Source organism: Podarcis pityusensis (assembly GCF_964106645.2).
Source record: "Podarcis pityusensis genome assembly, chromosome: 2".
NCBI classification, from domain to species: Eukaryota; Metazoa; Chordata; class Lepidosauria; order Squamata; family Lacertidae; genus Podarcis; species Podarcis pityusensis.
In genome coordinates, this window is record NC_138029.1 from 121003933 (window position 1) to 121018782 (window position 14850).

The window sequence follows — 14850 nt, forward strand, 5'->3', positions numbered from 1 at the left end:
TCCATTATGAAGGCAAGACACTGGTCCAGCACTTCCACTGCCTCACCTACAGATAGAAAGGAGAAATAGAGCTGTGTCATCAGCATACTGCTGATGACGTACTCTGAAATGCCAAACTTTTGCATACTTGTGGATCGTGGGTATCTTGTTGATACACTCTGTTTCTGAGATACGATAGCCGTCTTCACATATCTAAAAGTCTGTCACATGGAAGATGGCGCAAGCTTGTTTTCTGCTCCAGAGAGTAGGACCAGAACAAATTATTTCATGTTACAAGAAAGGAAGAAAAGGAGGAGTTTGGATTTGATGTCCCGCTTTATCACCACCCTAAGAAGTCTCAAAGCGGCTAACATTCTCCTTTCCCTTCTTCCCCCACAACAAACACTCTGTGAGGTGAGTGGGGCTGAGAGACTTCAGAGAAGTGTGACTAGCCCAAGGTCACAGCAGCTACATGTGGAGGAGCGGGGAAGCAAACCCGGTTCACCAGATTACGAGTCCACCACTCTTAACCACTACATCCAGCTAAACATCAGGAAGAACTTTAGTTGAGATTCCTGCATTGCAGGGGGTGAGACTAGATGACCCTCGGGGTCCCTTCCAACTCTACAATTCTATGGTTCCCAGGAAATGCATAAAAAACATAATATTAAATAAAATTAAGGATTAGACAAATTCATGGTCTCCCAGTGGCTCTTATCCATGATAATTAAATTGAATCAAATAGATTATAATCAAAAGGGAGGCAACAGCACAATACAGTTATTGAAAACTGTATATTATTTATCATGGCTAGGAGTAGTAGCTTGGCTTCAGTTGTTCATGCTCTCCTCCTTTCAGGCCTACTGTAATGAGCCCCCTTGAAGATGATCAGAAATCTGAAGCTAGTGCAGAATTATTATTTATTGTATTTATTTATTTATTACATATTTATTCTGCCCTTCATCTGAAAATCTTGGGGCAGTTCACAGCATAAAAGTACAAAACAAAAACAAAATACAGAATAAAAACAAAAACAAACCCATAAACCGCACCTCCGAAAAACACATTTAAAAGGGTATAGAATGTCAGTCAGCCAAAGGTCTGGTTGAAGAATGGCGTTTTCTGCCTGGCCCCTAAAAGTATATAATGAAGCTTCCCGGGGGAGAGCATTCCTCAAGCGGGGAGCCACCACAGAAAAGGTCTGTTCTTGTGTTGCCACCCTCTGGGCGTCTCATGGAGGAGGCGCATGAAGAAAGGCCTCAGAGGATGGTCTCAGGGCTTGGATCAGTTCATATGAGAAGCGGTCCTTGAGGTATTGAGGTCTCAAGCCCAAAAGCCCTGATATTACCAACTTCCTGCTTCCATTGTAAAGAAGAGTAGCTCTGCTGCTCCTGAGCCACTGGAGGAGCTTATAGGCCTGTGTTTTTCAGCCTGGGGTCCCCAGATGTTGCTGGACTACAACTCCCATCACCCCCAAGTCTCTGGGAACAAAGCCATATGAGGAACGGTTGAAGGAGCTGGGTATGTTTACCCTGGAGGAGACAGAGGAGATACGATTGCCATCTTCAAATAACTAAAAGGCTGTGTACAAATAATAAATTGTTGTTGTGCAGATGGAGCCTAAGTTTCATGAATTCTTTGTTTGCATTGTTTTTGTATGTGAACTGCCTTGAGTTTTAAACAGAAACGCAAAGTGGACATCCTTTATTTTCCATTTCATTTCATTTCTCTTCCCAACCCTCACTTCTGCTTAAGTGCTTAAAGGCCACTTATATCCACGAAAGCTTTAAACTTGAATTAAAAGGAAACCAGGAGAAACATACACACATGCCAGAAGAAGCCAAGAATTTAATATAATGGTTTATTGTAACAAATGGTGACTTAGCTTAGAGCATTTAAACAAAACTGAAAGGCTATGTTACTACTGTCTGTAAAGCAGCCTTCATCAACCTGGTGCAAAACATGGGTTTTGTAGTATAGTTGCCATCGGCACAACTGGTGGTCAAGGATGGTGGGTTTTGTACTCCAAGAAACCTGGAAAGCACAAGGCTGGCAGAGGCTAATGTGAAGGAAGAGGGTGACAGTACTTGCCAGCACAGTCATAGGATCCCCAAACATCCTGGGTTGTATTCAACTAAGTGCTCCTCAGAGTAGACCCACTGAGATTAATGAATAGGGGTCCTTTACCTACTTTAATCTTTCAATGGCTACTGGCAATGGTGGAAGCTGAGCACTGCCTTCACAGCTGGGGGCAGCAACGCTGCTGAATGCCAATTTCTGGAAACTGAAGGAGGGGAGAATGCTCTTGTATTCGGTTACTGCTTGCCAGTTTCCCCACAAGAATCTGGCTGGCCACCTTGAGAACAGGATACTGATCCTGGCCTGATCCAGCAGCCAGGCTTTCCTTACGTTCTTGCTGTGGGATGTGAAACAGAACAGTGGTCAAGTACAACATCCATAGAGTGGACATAAAAGGGGATGTCTACACCAGCCAGTCGGAACTTCCTGTTTCTCTTAGGCTGGGGCAGACTTCCTGTGCATGTGACTAAAGGTGGGTGTAACCTCACCTGCCCAGGTGACAAAAGAGCAAGACTGGTCAGCCATCTCTCTCTCTCTCTCTCTAACAATATCCATCGAAGAAGCAACATCTGCTTAGCCTAACATGCTCTCTTGGTTTCCAAAGGGGCTATCTCCTTATAGGATAGTTTCCAGGTATATTACTTTTCTAACTTAAGTCTGCTTTCTGGGATCCAATTGTAACAGAATGTGTGAGTAAACTCTTATACTTTTATAGAAGACTGTGTCATGTCTTATCTTTTTATGAGGGACTAAATGGGGAATTATCAACGAAACTTATTTTAGAGGCTTTAGCGAGCCTGAGCAAACGCATCCGCTGTGCAAGTTTAAAAAGGGGAATGTTACTCTGCTAAACTGTAGAACTTGTTAACACAAGTTGGAAAGGATATAATCAAACAATATACCCTCTCCTGCATCCCTGAACATTCCCACACTTGCTTCCAACACTTCTACATGAAATTCCCATGCGGATTCTCTGATGTGGTGTTAGGCCTGTTCCGGCCAAAGCTCTTTCCACACCTTGAGCATCCGTACTGTTTCTCCTGTGTGGCTCCTCTCGTGCGCATGGAGGCTCGAGTTCTGACTGAACCTTTTCCCACATATCAAGCACTTGTAGGGCTTCTCCCCTGTGTGGACTCTCTGGTGCCTAGCAAGGTCCCCATTCCTCCGGAAGCAGTTCCCGCACTCCAAGCACTGAAATGGCTTCTCCCCCGTGTGGCTTCTCTGATGTGAAAGGAGGTTCGTGCTGTTGACGTAGTTCTTCCCGCACTCGGCACATTTAAAGGGCTGCTCCCCTGTGTGCAGCCTCTGATGGTTCCTAAGGTTCCACTTGTGGCGGAAATTTATGCCGCACTCGGAGCAGGCGTAGGGTTTCTCCCCGGTGTGGATCCTTTGGTGCCGTGTGAGGTCCGTGTTCTTGATGAAGCTCTTTCCACACTCGGAGCATCTGAACGGTTTTTCTCCCGTGTGGATTTTCTGATGGGAATGGAGGTTGATTTTCTGAGTGAAGCTCTTTCCGCACTCGGAGCACTGAAACGGCTTCTCCCCTATGTGGATTCTCTGGTGGGTCCTGAGGCTCGAATGCCCACTGAAGTTCTTCCCACATTCCAAGCAGTGAAACGCTTTCCCCTCTAGGAGGACTCTCTTACGGGTCTTGAGTTCTGAACGGTGGCTTAAGCCCTTTCCGTACTCAGAGCACTGAAGTGGTTTCTCCAGTGTTTGCGTTCTCCATTGAACATTAAAACTTGGTTTCAAACCAAAGGTCTTCTTGCACATGGGATGCCTATTCCTTTCTTTTCCTTCCACCATTTTGTCTTGGGTTGGGATTTCCTGAACGTCACAGGGTTGATAAACCACAGAACTTTTCCTTCCCTTCTGTTTTGCTTCCGTTTTCCGCCTCCACTCTTTCCTCTCTCTGCTTCTGTCTCTTTTCAGTGACGCGCCACATGGTTCTTGCTCAGTCTCACTCTTCCATGTGAGTCTATCACATGCTGGAAAAGAGAAGTGGGGCAATGGGAGTAAGGCCACAAGAGAGTAAGGGAATTAGTTTGGAGCTGTAAGACAAGAGACACTCCTTTTTATAATCCACTACATTGTGGTGAGGATAATAATAATAATAATAATAATAATAATAATAATAATATAATTTATTTATACCCCACCCATATGGCTGGGTTTCCCTAGCCACTCTGGAAAGCTCCCAACAGAATATTAAAAACACAATAAAACATTGAACATTAAAAATTTCCCTGAACAGGGCTGCCATCAATTGTCTTCTAAAAGTCAGATAGTTGTTTATTTCCTTGACATCTGGTGGGAGGGCGTTCTACATGGAGGGCACCACTACCGAGAAGGCCCTCTGCCTGGTTCCCTGTAACCTCACTTCTCGCAAGGAGGGAACCGCCAGAAGGCCCTCGGCACTGAACCTCAGTGTCCGGGTTGAACAGTGGGGGTGGAGAAGCTCCTTCAGGTATACTGGGCTGAGGCCATTTAGGGCTTTAAAGGTCAGCACCAACACTTTGAATTGTGCTCAGAAATGTACTGGGAGCCAATGTAGGTCTTTCAGGACTGGTGCTATATTAGGTCCAGCCGTGGCCGACTCTGGGGTTGCGGGGCTCATCTCGCTTTATTGGCCGAGGGAGCCTGCATATGGCTTCTGGGTCATCTGGCCACCATGACTAAGCCGCTTCTGGCGAACCAGAGCAGTGCACGGAAACGCCGTTTACCTTCCCGCCAGAGCAGTACCTATTTATCTACTTGCACTTTGATGTGCTTTTGAACTGCTAGGTTGGCAGGAGCAGGGACCGAGCAACGGGAGCTCACCCCTCGGCACTGGATCTCAGTTTCCGGGCTGAGCAATGGGGGTGGAGACGCTCCTTCAGGTTTACTGGGCTGAGGCCGTTTAGGGCTTTAAAGGTCAGCACCAGCACTTTGAATTGTGCTCGGAAACGTATTATTTGTTTCCTAATGTTTACAGTCTGCTTCTGACCCCGGAGGTGAAAAAGGAGGAAAGCTTACACAGAGAGGACACGTTCCAGAAGTTCTCCTCCATGACTTCCCTGTGCAGGTCTCTCTGATGCGGATCCAGCACGGTCAGCTCCTCCTCATTGAAATACACAGCCACGTCCTCAAAGGTCACCAGGCCCTAGAAGACATAGGGTTCAAACAGGCAACAAGTCGTGCTTCTTCCCCTTCTACTTACTGCAAGTAAGGCAGTAAAAGTGGGGCAGCCAAGCAGGCGTTTCTCTGTAGCCGCCAGACCCCAACTTCCATCAGCTCCAGCTAGCATGGCCAATAGTCAGGGATGATGAGAGTTGGGAGTCCAGCTGGAGGGTCGCCAGATCCCCCCCCAGATCAATCCGATTTCCTAAATTTATATCCCAGACTTCTTCCCCAAACAGCCCAGGGCAGCAAGCAGCAAATGATAAAGCAGTAAAAACGTCTTAGAAACTGGGAAAGCTTTCAGCTTGAAAGGCTTGCTGGAAGTCTTGAAAGTCTGCCATCATGGAGGAAATTACACGTTGACGTAAGATTTAGACGAGGCTCGGAGCCACCGGGTGCTTTTTATCTGATTTGGACTGACTCTCCCCAATCTGGGCCCTGTGATCGCCCTCTGAGGCCCTTCTCCGTGCGCCCCCTCTCCACAAGGGGTCCAGAAGGTGGCAACACAGGAACGGGCCTTTTCCGTGGTGGCTCCCTCTCTGGACACAACTTGTTTCCTTTCGCAGCTTGAGCTTTGATACTTAGCCCAAATGCAAATGTATTACAAGCAGCCCCCCCGCCCCGTTTACGCGGGGGGTTAAATTCTGAGGCACCGTGAGTGGTGGCAAAATTTCATTTAATTGAAACCCATTGGAAAAGCCTGCAAACACCTCATTCCGCCCTTTCAGTGACATCTTTATGACGTTTATCACTTCCAGGTTGGTGCAATGCACGTATACATAGCCATGCACATACATGCCATTTTATTTTTATTATATGTTTTGCTTTTTTAAAAATTTGTTTAATCATTTTTTCGATACAAACATCAACCGCAAAAGACACATACAACAAAAACAATAATAACAATAATAATACAATTTGACAATTCAGATTTTAATACACTGATATACCTACAACTACACCTTTTTAAACAATATTTTCCCACCTCTCTCTCCTACTTCCCACCACTTAAGCGCCTTATCGCTTAAATATTTGTTCCAGATTTTTTTCATATTTATCCATTCTTATTTTGGGTCGACATGCAATTCATTCGTATGTAGCTAATCTGTCCATATTATCAATCCATGTGCTCAATGGAATCTTTTTGCGGCTATTCCAATTCATCAAAACAAGTTTTTTTTGCTTCTAATATATATGTTTATGTTTTGCTCTTTATATGCTGTCAAATGCTGTTTTGCACGTTTCTTGTACAAATAAAAGTGAAGAAAAGTAAATAAAAATTACCAAAAAGAGAGAGAGAGAGAGAAAAGAAAGTCTTTAAAGAAGCTGCATTATACTGAGTCTACACTGACCGGCAGAGGCCCTCCAGGGTTTCCGGAGTCTCCCAGCTCTACGTGGAGATGCTGGGAACTGAACCCAAGAACCTGTGCATACAAAGCAAATATTCTGCACCAGAGCTATGGCGCTCACAATCTCCTCAGTGAGCAAATTGACAGAAGCAAAGGTGATGGTTCAGGCCCAGGAAGATGAGGAGAGGACAGAGACCTGTTCACACTCATCACTGAAGCAATGGGCACTGTAGGTCAGTGAAGGATCTGGGATGATCAACCCCTTACCTTGTCTGGTTGCGTGGAATCCGTTCCCATTCCATCCTGAAGAACAGGCAGCCTCGAACTGATGGCTGCTGTTATTTCACTGCCTGGAATGGCAGGGAGATATTGGATTATTTATACCCTTTTTCTGTTGTTATGTATTTAGATTATTTACATCTGGCTTTTTCTCTGGCCAAGTCACACTAAGTTAGAGCTTCAGAAGAGGTTTGCTTCTCAATACCAGCTGCTTTGAAGTAACAATCACAGAGGGCTTGTGCCTTTACACCCTGCTGATAGAGACATCTGGCTGGCCACTGAAGGAAGCAGGGTGCTAGATGGCAGCAGCAAGCCAGCAGTAAATCACCCCAAGCAAGCTAGAGTTACCGTATTTTTCGCTCTATAGGACGCACTTTTTCTCCTCCAAAAATTAAGGGGAAATGTGTGTGCATCCTATGGAGCGAATGCAGGCTCCTTAGCTTCAGCAATAGCAACACAAAGCCTCCGAAGTGCAGAGGGAGCGCTCCCTCCGCGCTCTGGAGGCTACGTGTTGCTTTCACTGAAGCCTGGATAGCTAGAGGGGTCGGTGCGCACCAACCCCTCTCGCTCTCCAGGCTTCAGGGATAACCGCCTGAAGCCTTTGGAGCGCAGCGGAAACTCGCGCTGTGCTCCGAAGGCTTCGGGTTCCTTTTGCTGAAGCCGGGAGAGCAAGACTTTCCTGGCTTCAGCAGAGAGGGAGAGCTGCGCAGCGCCCCTTCAGCGAAGTGGGAGGAGAATGGAAGGGGCTCCATTTCTCCTGCCGCTTCGCTGAAGGGGCGCTGAGCAGAGAGGGGGAGTTATTTTTTCTTGTTCTCCCCCTCTAAAACAAGGTGCGTCCTATGGTCGGGTGCATCCTATAGAGCGAAAAATACGGTAACTCTTTATTAGCAAAACACAAGTGTCAGGCCTAATGAGAACTCAGGTCTTGTCCCCATGAAGCAGTTGCCAAGACTAGAGGTCCCCATCTCCCTACAGCTTGCTGTGTCTCCTCCTCTCCTTCCCAAGCAATCAGAGACTATGCCGGTGTGGCTGTCTTTGCTCCTCCTGCTTCAGGCCTCTCTTGGTTCAGGGAGACCAGGAAGGAGGGGAGCTGGTCTCAGCAGGAGGGGGAGACACCCATGCCTCTTCACCAGTCTGACACATCTTTGCCTCTTGGCTTCCCTCCTCTCCTGCTTCAGCTTCTGCCTGTGATTCTGGGCTTCTCTCTGTCACAGACTCTCCCCGCTCACTAAACCCTGTTACCTCTTCAGCTTCCGACACCTCCTCCTCCCAGTCTTTTCCCTCTGACTACTCATCGTTGTCCTACCACCAATCCCCAAGCCGTGAGCCTTCTTCCCTTGGGGGTTCCCCAGCTGGTTCCTCCACCATTCCTCTGCATATGACCATTCCCTGACCACACGGTGGACCTTTGGCTTGATCAAAACTTATGTTTTGATGCATACATATGAGATTGCAGCCTTAGAGCATCAAACCACTTTCTCCAGAAGCAAGTGGGGAACGCAGCCTCTGACAGTCACACCTGACATCATTGAATGGCTTTGGCAACCCCCAGAAGCCAGCTGGACTGGAAGAGGAAGACTCAAGGTGGTGATCTTAGATTTAATACTTGCATTCTGTTTTTCCAACAACAAATGTTGAGATGAAAGCATTTCATGATAACAATAGCGTTGAAAATTAACAAACATTATGAAGAACAATAAGAGTTTGGATTTGATATCCCGCTTTATCACTACCCTAAGGAGTCTCAAAGCGGCTAACATTCTCCTTTCCCTTCCTCCCCCACAACAAACACTCTGTGAGGTGAGTAGGGCTGAGGGACTTCAGAGAAGTGTGACTAGCCCAAGGTCACCCAGCAGCTGCATGTGGAGGAGTGGAGACTTGAACCCAGTTCACCAGATTACGAGACTACCACTCTTAACCACTACACCACACTGACTCTCAGTGGTCACTGTAATATAAAAAAATACAGTCACATCTAAATAAAGCACAAACAAGTTTATCAAAACAGTTCAATACAAACTCATATGAATTCAAAATATCAGAAATAACTACTGAGCCCTCTGCCAGTAGATAAGAATGCAAAAAGAAAACTAAAAAAGGTTCCAATAATTTATTAGAATTTGGACACTGATTTTTATGAAACGTTAAACAGAAGGAACTTTACCTAGAGAAGTCATGATCCCACATTTCTTCATGACGTCCCTGTGAAGGGTCCTTTGGTTTGACTCTAGCAGCGCCCACTTCTCCCCAGTGAAGTACACAGCCACCTCCTCAAATACCAAAAGATCCTGAATGAGAAAGAAACATTTCACCCTGCACAGTTATTGCTTCAATTCTCCCCCCTTCAAGTGCAATCAGACAAAACAATTAAGGGTGAGGTTGGCGGGTATCTCCTTATAGGATTTAAACCTTCATGAGGGCCATTGGGAAAATAAGGAGCTGGATCTAAGTTAGGGAACGAGGAAGACTGACAGAGAAGCGTTCTGCCCGTCACATCGGAAACCTCTACTCAAGACACGCCTTATTGTGGAGCTGCTTCTGGTACCTTCTATCAGCGAAGAGCCTCCCACTTGAGGTAGAAATTCTGCAAAAACTATTATCAGTGAGGCCGGTGTCACTACACCAGAGCGAGGCCTGACCACAGAAGTGGTAAGAACTGTTACAAAGTGCAATGTGTTATATGTAGGGCTGCCTCTGAAGATGGTTCGGAATCTTCAGCTAGTGCCGAATTCAGTGGCCATGTTGCTCACTGGAGCAAGACAGTTTGCCCATGTTACTCCAATCCTGGTCCAAATGCACTGGCTACTGATTAGTTTCCAGGCCAAATTCAAAGCCTATAAAGCCTTAAACGGGTCAGGACCGCAATACGTCAAGGACCACCTCTTTCCATATGCACCTGAGATCATCTTCTGAGGCCCTCTTTCATGTGCCTCCACCTCGAGAGGTCCAAAGGATGGCAACACAAGAACAGGACCTTTTCTGCAGTGGCTCCCCGTCTGTGGAATGCTCTCCCCTGGGAAGTTCGCCTGGTGCCTTCATTATACAACTTTAGGCGCCAGGCAAAAATGTTCCTTTTTAACCAGGCCTTTGGTTGACCTGATTGACATCCCACACCCTTTTAAAATGTGGGTCTTTTGGGGGTGTGGTGTGGTGTTATTGGGTTATTGTTTTTATTTTGGTTTTATTTATGAACCGCCCTGGTTTTCTGTGAGACCTCCGGGTATAGGGTGGTGTATAAATTAAATGAATAGGAGAAACCCAGCGCTGACTGTTAGTGTGAAAGACAACTCCAGATAAGGCATATGGAGGGCTCTGAACAGAGAGCAAAAAACTTGGGTTGAGTGTTTTCAAGGACTGCAGTTGGATGAAGAGACGGTGGGGCGTTGAGGTGGCAGAAAGTGGTTGGCTAGAGAAGAAACAGCCTTGACGATGAACATTTGCTAATGGATATGCTCTCACAGACTCTTTCATCTGGTAATGCATTACTGAATGAAGTCAGACTAATTGGGGGTTTGGTGTGAGCCTCTAACCCCCATCCTCCACCAAGGGAATTTTCTCCCACAGACTTCTGGTGAGGTCACTGAAAGCATATTCAGATGCTGAGCCAAGACCAACTTCACTTCTCTGCAAACCAACTTCACAGGCTCCATGCCCGCCCTGCTCATCCAAAGGAAGACACACTGGACATGACATCTGCTGGATCAACACCTTAGCTAGTGCAAAGATACCTGTCTTGTACCTGCTATACTTTGTAAGCCACACCTTGTACCAATCCGATTGATGCAGCAAAGGCTTTGTCAGAAAAAGAATCGGGAGCTTGAGTTCATCTGGCAACGAGGGCCAGGATCCTGTCCCCACTTGGCTACCCAGTGATCATTCCCCGCCGCCTGCTTACCTGATATAGTTTTACTGAGGCGGCTTCTGCCCCACCACAAGGAAGAGAAGGTATTTTCGGCATCCGTGGAGTCTCCTCTGCCTCGGGGAGATCAGCATCTGCTTCCTGCTCGTGAAACTAGAATGTGCAGGGAGTAAAGAGAGAAATGGATGAGAAAAAGGATATACATGGAATACATGTTAGGAAATGCCCTAATGTAACATGTCACTCAATAAAACTTCAGACACTGAATACCTGGGTAAACATAGATAGATAGATAGATAGATAGAGATATACAGTGGTACCTCAGGTTAAGTACTTAATTCGTTCTGGAGGTCTGTTCTTAACCTGAAACTGTTCTTAACTTGATGCACCACTTTAGCTAATGGGGCCTCCCGCTACCACCGCCACGCGATTTCTGTTCTCATCCTGAAGCAAAGTTCTTAACCCAAGGTACTATTTCTGGGTTAGTGGACTCTGTAACCAGAAGCGTATGTAAGCTGAAGCGTATGTAACCCGAGGGACCACTGTATATGGGATTTTTAAACATTTATATTCTAAATACCTAAACAATAGAAGAAAAGGGATAATGGATGCCTGGCACATAGGTTGTAATATAGCAGTTAAAATTTAACAAGTAAGTTATTTTTGCTGCAGCCTCTAATATCCAAAACAATAAAAATGTTTTTGTTTATTTTAAGTTTATGAAAATACAGCCATCAGCACAAAACTATTAAGATTAAAGTGTCTCACCTGCTGCTCTGCCTGCTTCTTCTCCTCTGCCTGACTCAGGAGGAAACCTTCTGCCAGGGCCACCGCTTGGGAACTGGTTTCCGCTCCACATTCCCTGACCCAGCTCTCCATCTCCGGGGGAAGGACAGCCAGGAATTGCTCCAGGATCACCAGGTCCAAGATCTGAGCTTTTGTGTATTGTTCCGGCTTCAGCCACTGATGGCAGAGATAGTGGAGTCGACTGCAAACCGCTCTGGGTCCTTCAGCCTCGTGGTAGCAGAAATGCCTGAAGCGCTGGCTTGGAGCATCTGAACAGAGGATGTTGCTTTCCTGACCCAGGATCTTCTTCACACTGCCTTCCCAGAATTTCCCACTGCTCTCAGCCTGGGAGGCTTGAGGGCTTCTTCCTGTATCCTCCAACATGGTGTCTGGAATCTGGGAACCAGCGCTGATAGGCTTGCCACCTGTCCTGTATAATGCAGGATTGTCCTGTATTTCAATGTGAAACGCTACGTAAAATGTACAGATACAGTTGTAGGGAAGTTTTTAATGTTTGATGTTTTATTGTGTTTTTAATATTCTGTTGGGAGCCGCCCAGAGTGGCTGGGGAAACCCAGCCAGATGGGCAGGGCATAAATAATTAAATTATTATTACTGCTATTATTTTGTCCTGAACTTCAGGTCTTCTGCCTGCCTGCCGAGTTAGGGCTCCTCTCCCAAAAAACGCACATGTTCGGAAGGGTGTGTGGAAGGCCGTGTATTATTATTCTTATTAATTGAATTTATATACCGCCCTATACCCAGGAGTCTCAGGCCGGTTCACAGAATAAAATCAAGATATAAAACCACAAAATACGTAGTAAAAATAAGCTCTGGGTGGCCAAGCACAGACAGATTTACACATTAATAAGTGTGCGAGAGACAAATTGCAGAGGGGTCACCCTGTGAGGATGCAACAGATTGCAATGGGTTGCTGTGAAGTCGATTCAGCACCAGGTGAGAAAATCAATCGCCCCCAATCCAAGGCGGCCGCCCTAAGCCCTGGCATCTGGGCTCAGGCAATGGAGCGGGGTCTCTGGAGCTCCTGAAGCTCAGGGGAGAAAATGGTCCTGATGAAAAAAAAGAATCTTAAGGTTGACGGGCAGGTTCTTCGAATTGTCGCAGAGAAATCTCCCCCCGTTGCCATGGTTACCTGCGGGTCGTGGCTAGCCCGGCTTCCTTCCGGCCGCAAGCGTAGCTCCGCCCGGCATCATCCGGGTCCCTTTCTCCGCCTCCTCGCGTCGCTTCGGCCGGCTCCGCCCCTTAGCAACGGGGCCTACTCTGGCTGCTTAGCAACCGGGCGCCCCCCTAGCAACCGCGGCCTGGTTCAGGGACGCCCGTGTTAAACATCCATATGGATTTTTAGTTGCATTCCTTTTCGCCTCTTCTTTTATTTCTCACATTGTATTTTATCGCGACCCCAATGCAAATCGTCATTCTCTTAAAAGTCATGCAGCACCTAGCACACTGTGTTAACAATTGCTACAACGGGCAGTGGAGAGGAGGGGGCTGAATTAATGAAATGGTCTGTCTGGACCACCAGCAGTCTCAAACTACACCTGCGCACCTCTGGTTCTGCTCTCCTCAATATCATAGCATCATAGAATGGTAGAGTTGAAAGGGACCCCCAGAGCCATCTAGTCCAACCCCCTGCAATGCAAGAATCTCAGCTGGAGCATCCATGACTGAGGGCCATTGAACCTCTGCTTATAAACCTCTGTAATAAACGAAAATCTGCCCTTATTCCCTTATGGGGGACACAAGAGCCCTTATAGAGTCCTTTGTAGGTTCTCCATCGGTTGGAGAAAATAACAGAGGCCAATCAGAGAATATTGAGAAGCAAAGCAGCTCGTAAGCCTGATCTTTATTGAACTGTTGCAACAGGGTGCCCCTTTCACACGCAGGAAAGGAGGACCCAGAACAAAGGTGTGTCCGCCCTTATATAGACATTTTAAATTGTCCGCCTTGGAGTCCAGGACAACCCCCAGATACATCATACCTACATCACAGAAAGGGCGGTCTACAACAGAAATCTGAGTGCGTTGTTTACCTCCTGTCTGGCAGGTTACCTGTTAATGCTTACTTGATTGGATACCCTGGGGAGCCTGGCCAGTCTTTTGTAATGATAAATACTTAGTTCCTGAGCCAGGTCACAGGCTCACCCTATTCATACACAGACATACCCTTAAGACAGGATTTGTGAACAAAAAGACAATGGGGTGGCTCCCCCACCTCCTCCCTCCTTGAAGAAAACATTTGGTCAGTTTGGAAGTGAAAATGGTTTCAGGGCGGTCCTCCTGTGCTGCTCCAGACATGTGGTCCACACATCTATGTAAAGTGGTACCTCGGGTTAAGTACTTAATTTGTTCCGGAGCGCCGTACTTAACCTGAAACTGCTCTTAACCTGAAGCACCACTTTAGCTAATGGGGCCTTCTGCTGCTGCTGCGCCGCCAGAGCACAATTTCTGTTCTCATCCTGAAGCAAAGTTCTTAACCTGAAGCACTATTTCTGGGTTAGCGGAGTCTGTAACCTGAAGCATATGTAACCCGAGGTACCACTGTATGCGCTTGGTTGGTACATTTATGAACATTTATTATATATAATTCCTGCATTGCAGAGGGCTGGACTAGGTGGTCCCTTGCCATCTCTCCCATTCTCTGGTTCTAGGATGGCGTTTCCTCCTCCTTGCAGAGCCTTTTCACTGCTCCTTCTTTAAATAGCCAACAGAAGGAACAGCTCACAAGGATGCCAGCTGAAAGGATCCCCTAAATAAAGCATCTTTGGGGGGGTGCATGCGATGCACATGGTCTCACTCCTGCTTTCAAGAGAGAAATTTCAGAGAGGGCTGAGCTGAGCACGTTTGGCTTGCCAAGGGTTAAAAAGCACTGAGCACATCCCTCAGTAAAAGCTAGAGGTGGGGAGGGCAGACCCCCCAAGCAGTGGTTCTCAACCTGTGGGTCCCCAGATGTTGTTGGACTACAACTCCCATCATCCCTGGCTAGCAAGGCCAGAGCTCAGGGATGATGGGAGTTGTAGTCCGACAACATCTGGGGACCCACAGGTTGAGAACCGCTGCAAGCAAAATCCCTTCCCTTCTCTGTCTGTTTTTGCAAGGGGGGTGGCAGCTTCTGCCTCTGCTCTGCACATATTGCCTCTGTGCCATAGGAGTCAACTCATAGGGGCAGAGGTCCCTTCACCACCACCCAATAAAATATTTTTAGGGTTTCTGACTACCCCTAAAATATTTTATTGGGGGGCAGGCGGGAGAAACCAGGAAGAGAAGAACTTTAAGAAGGAATGGGGAACATTTGCAATGTATTTAAGAGAACACTGTAAACAACTAAAAACTTTGGCAGGAT

At 46.8% G+C, this 14850-nt stretch overlaps 1 protein-coding gene and 1 long non-coding RNA gene across 2 annotated transcripts in view; both read right to left on the minus strand.

Annotated features, from left to right (window-relative positions):
* Positions 1–14850, minus strand: part of LOC308470231 — a 126117-nt gene that overhangs the window by 35119 nt on the left and 76148 nt on the right. The gene's annotated exons all lie outside the window — the stretch shown is intronic.
* On the minus strand, positions 1827–12740 carry LOC308469580 (zinc finger protein 75D-like). The gene is made up of 7 exons (XM_080992252.1): positions 12644–12740; positions 11473–11920; positions 10741–10857; positions 9010–9133; positions 6834–6916; positions 5074–5200; positions 1827–4046 (listed from the first exon to the last, which is right to left on the minus strand). Exons 2-7 carry the CDS (start codon positions 11872–11874, stop codon positions 3043–3045), a joined length of 1857 nt encoding a protein of 618 aa, XP_080848378.1. The 5' UTR covers positions 11875–11920; positions 12644–12740; the 3' UTR covers positions 1827–3042.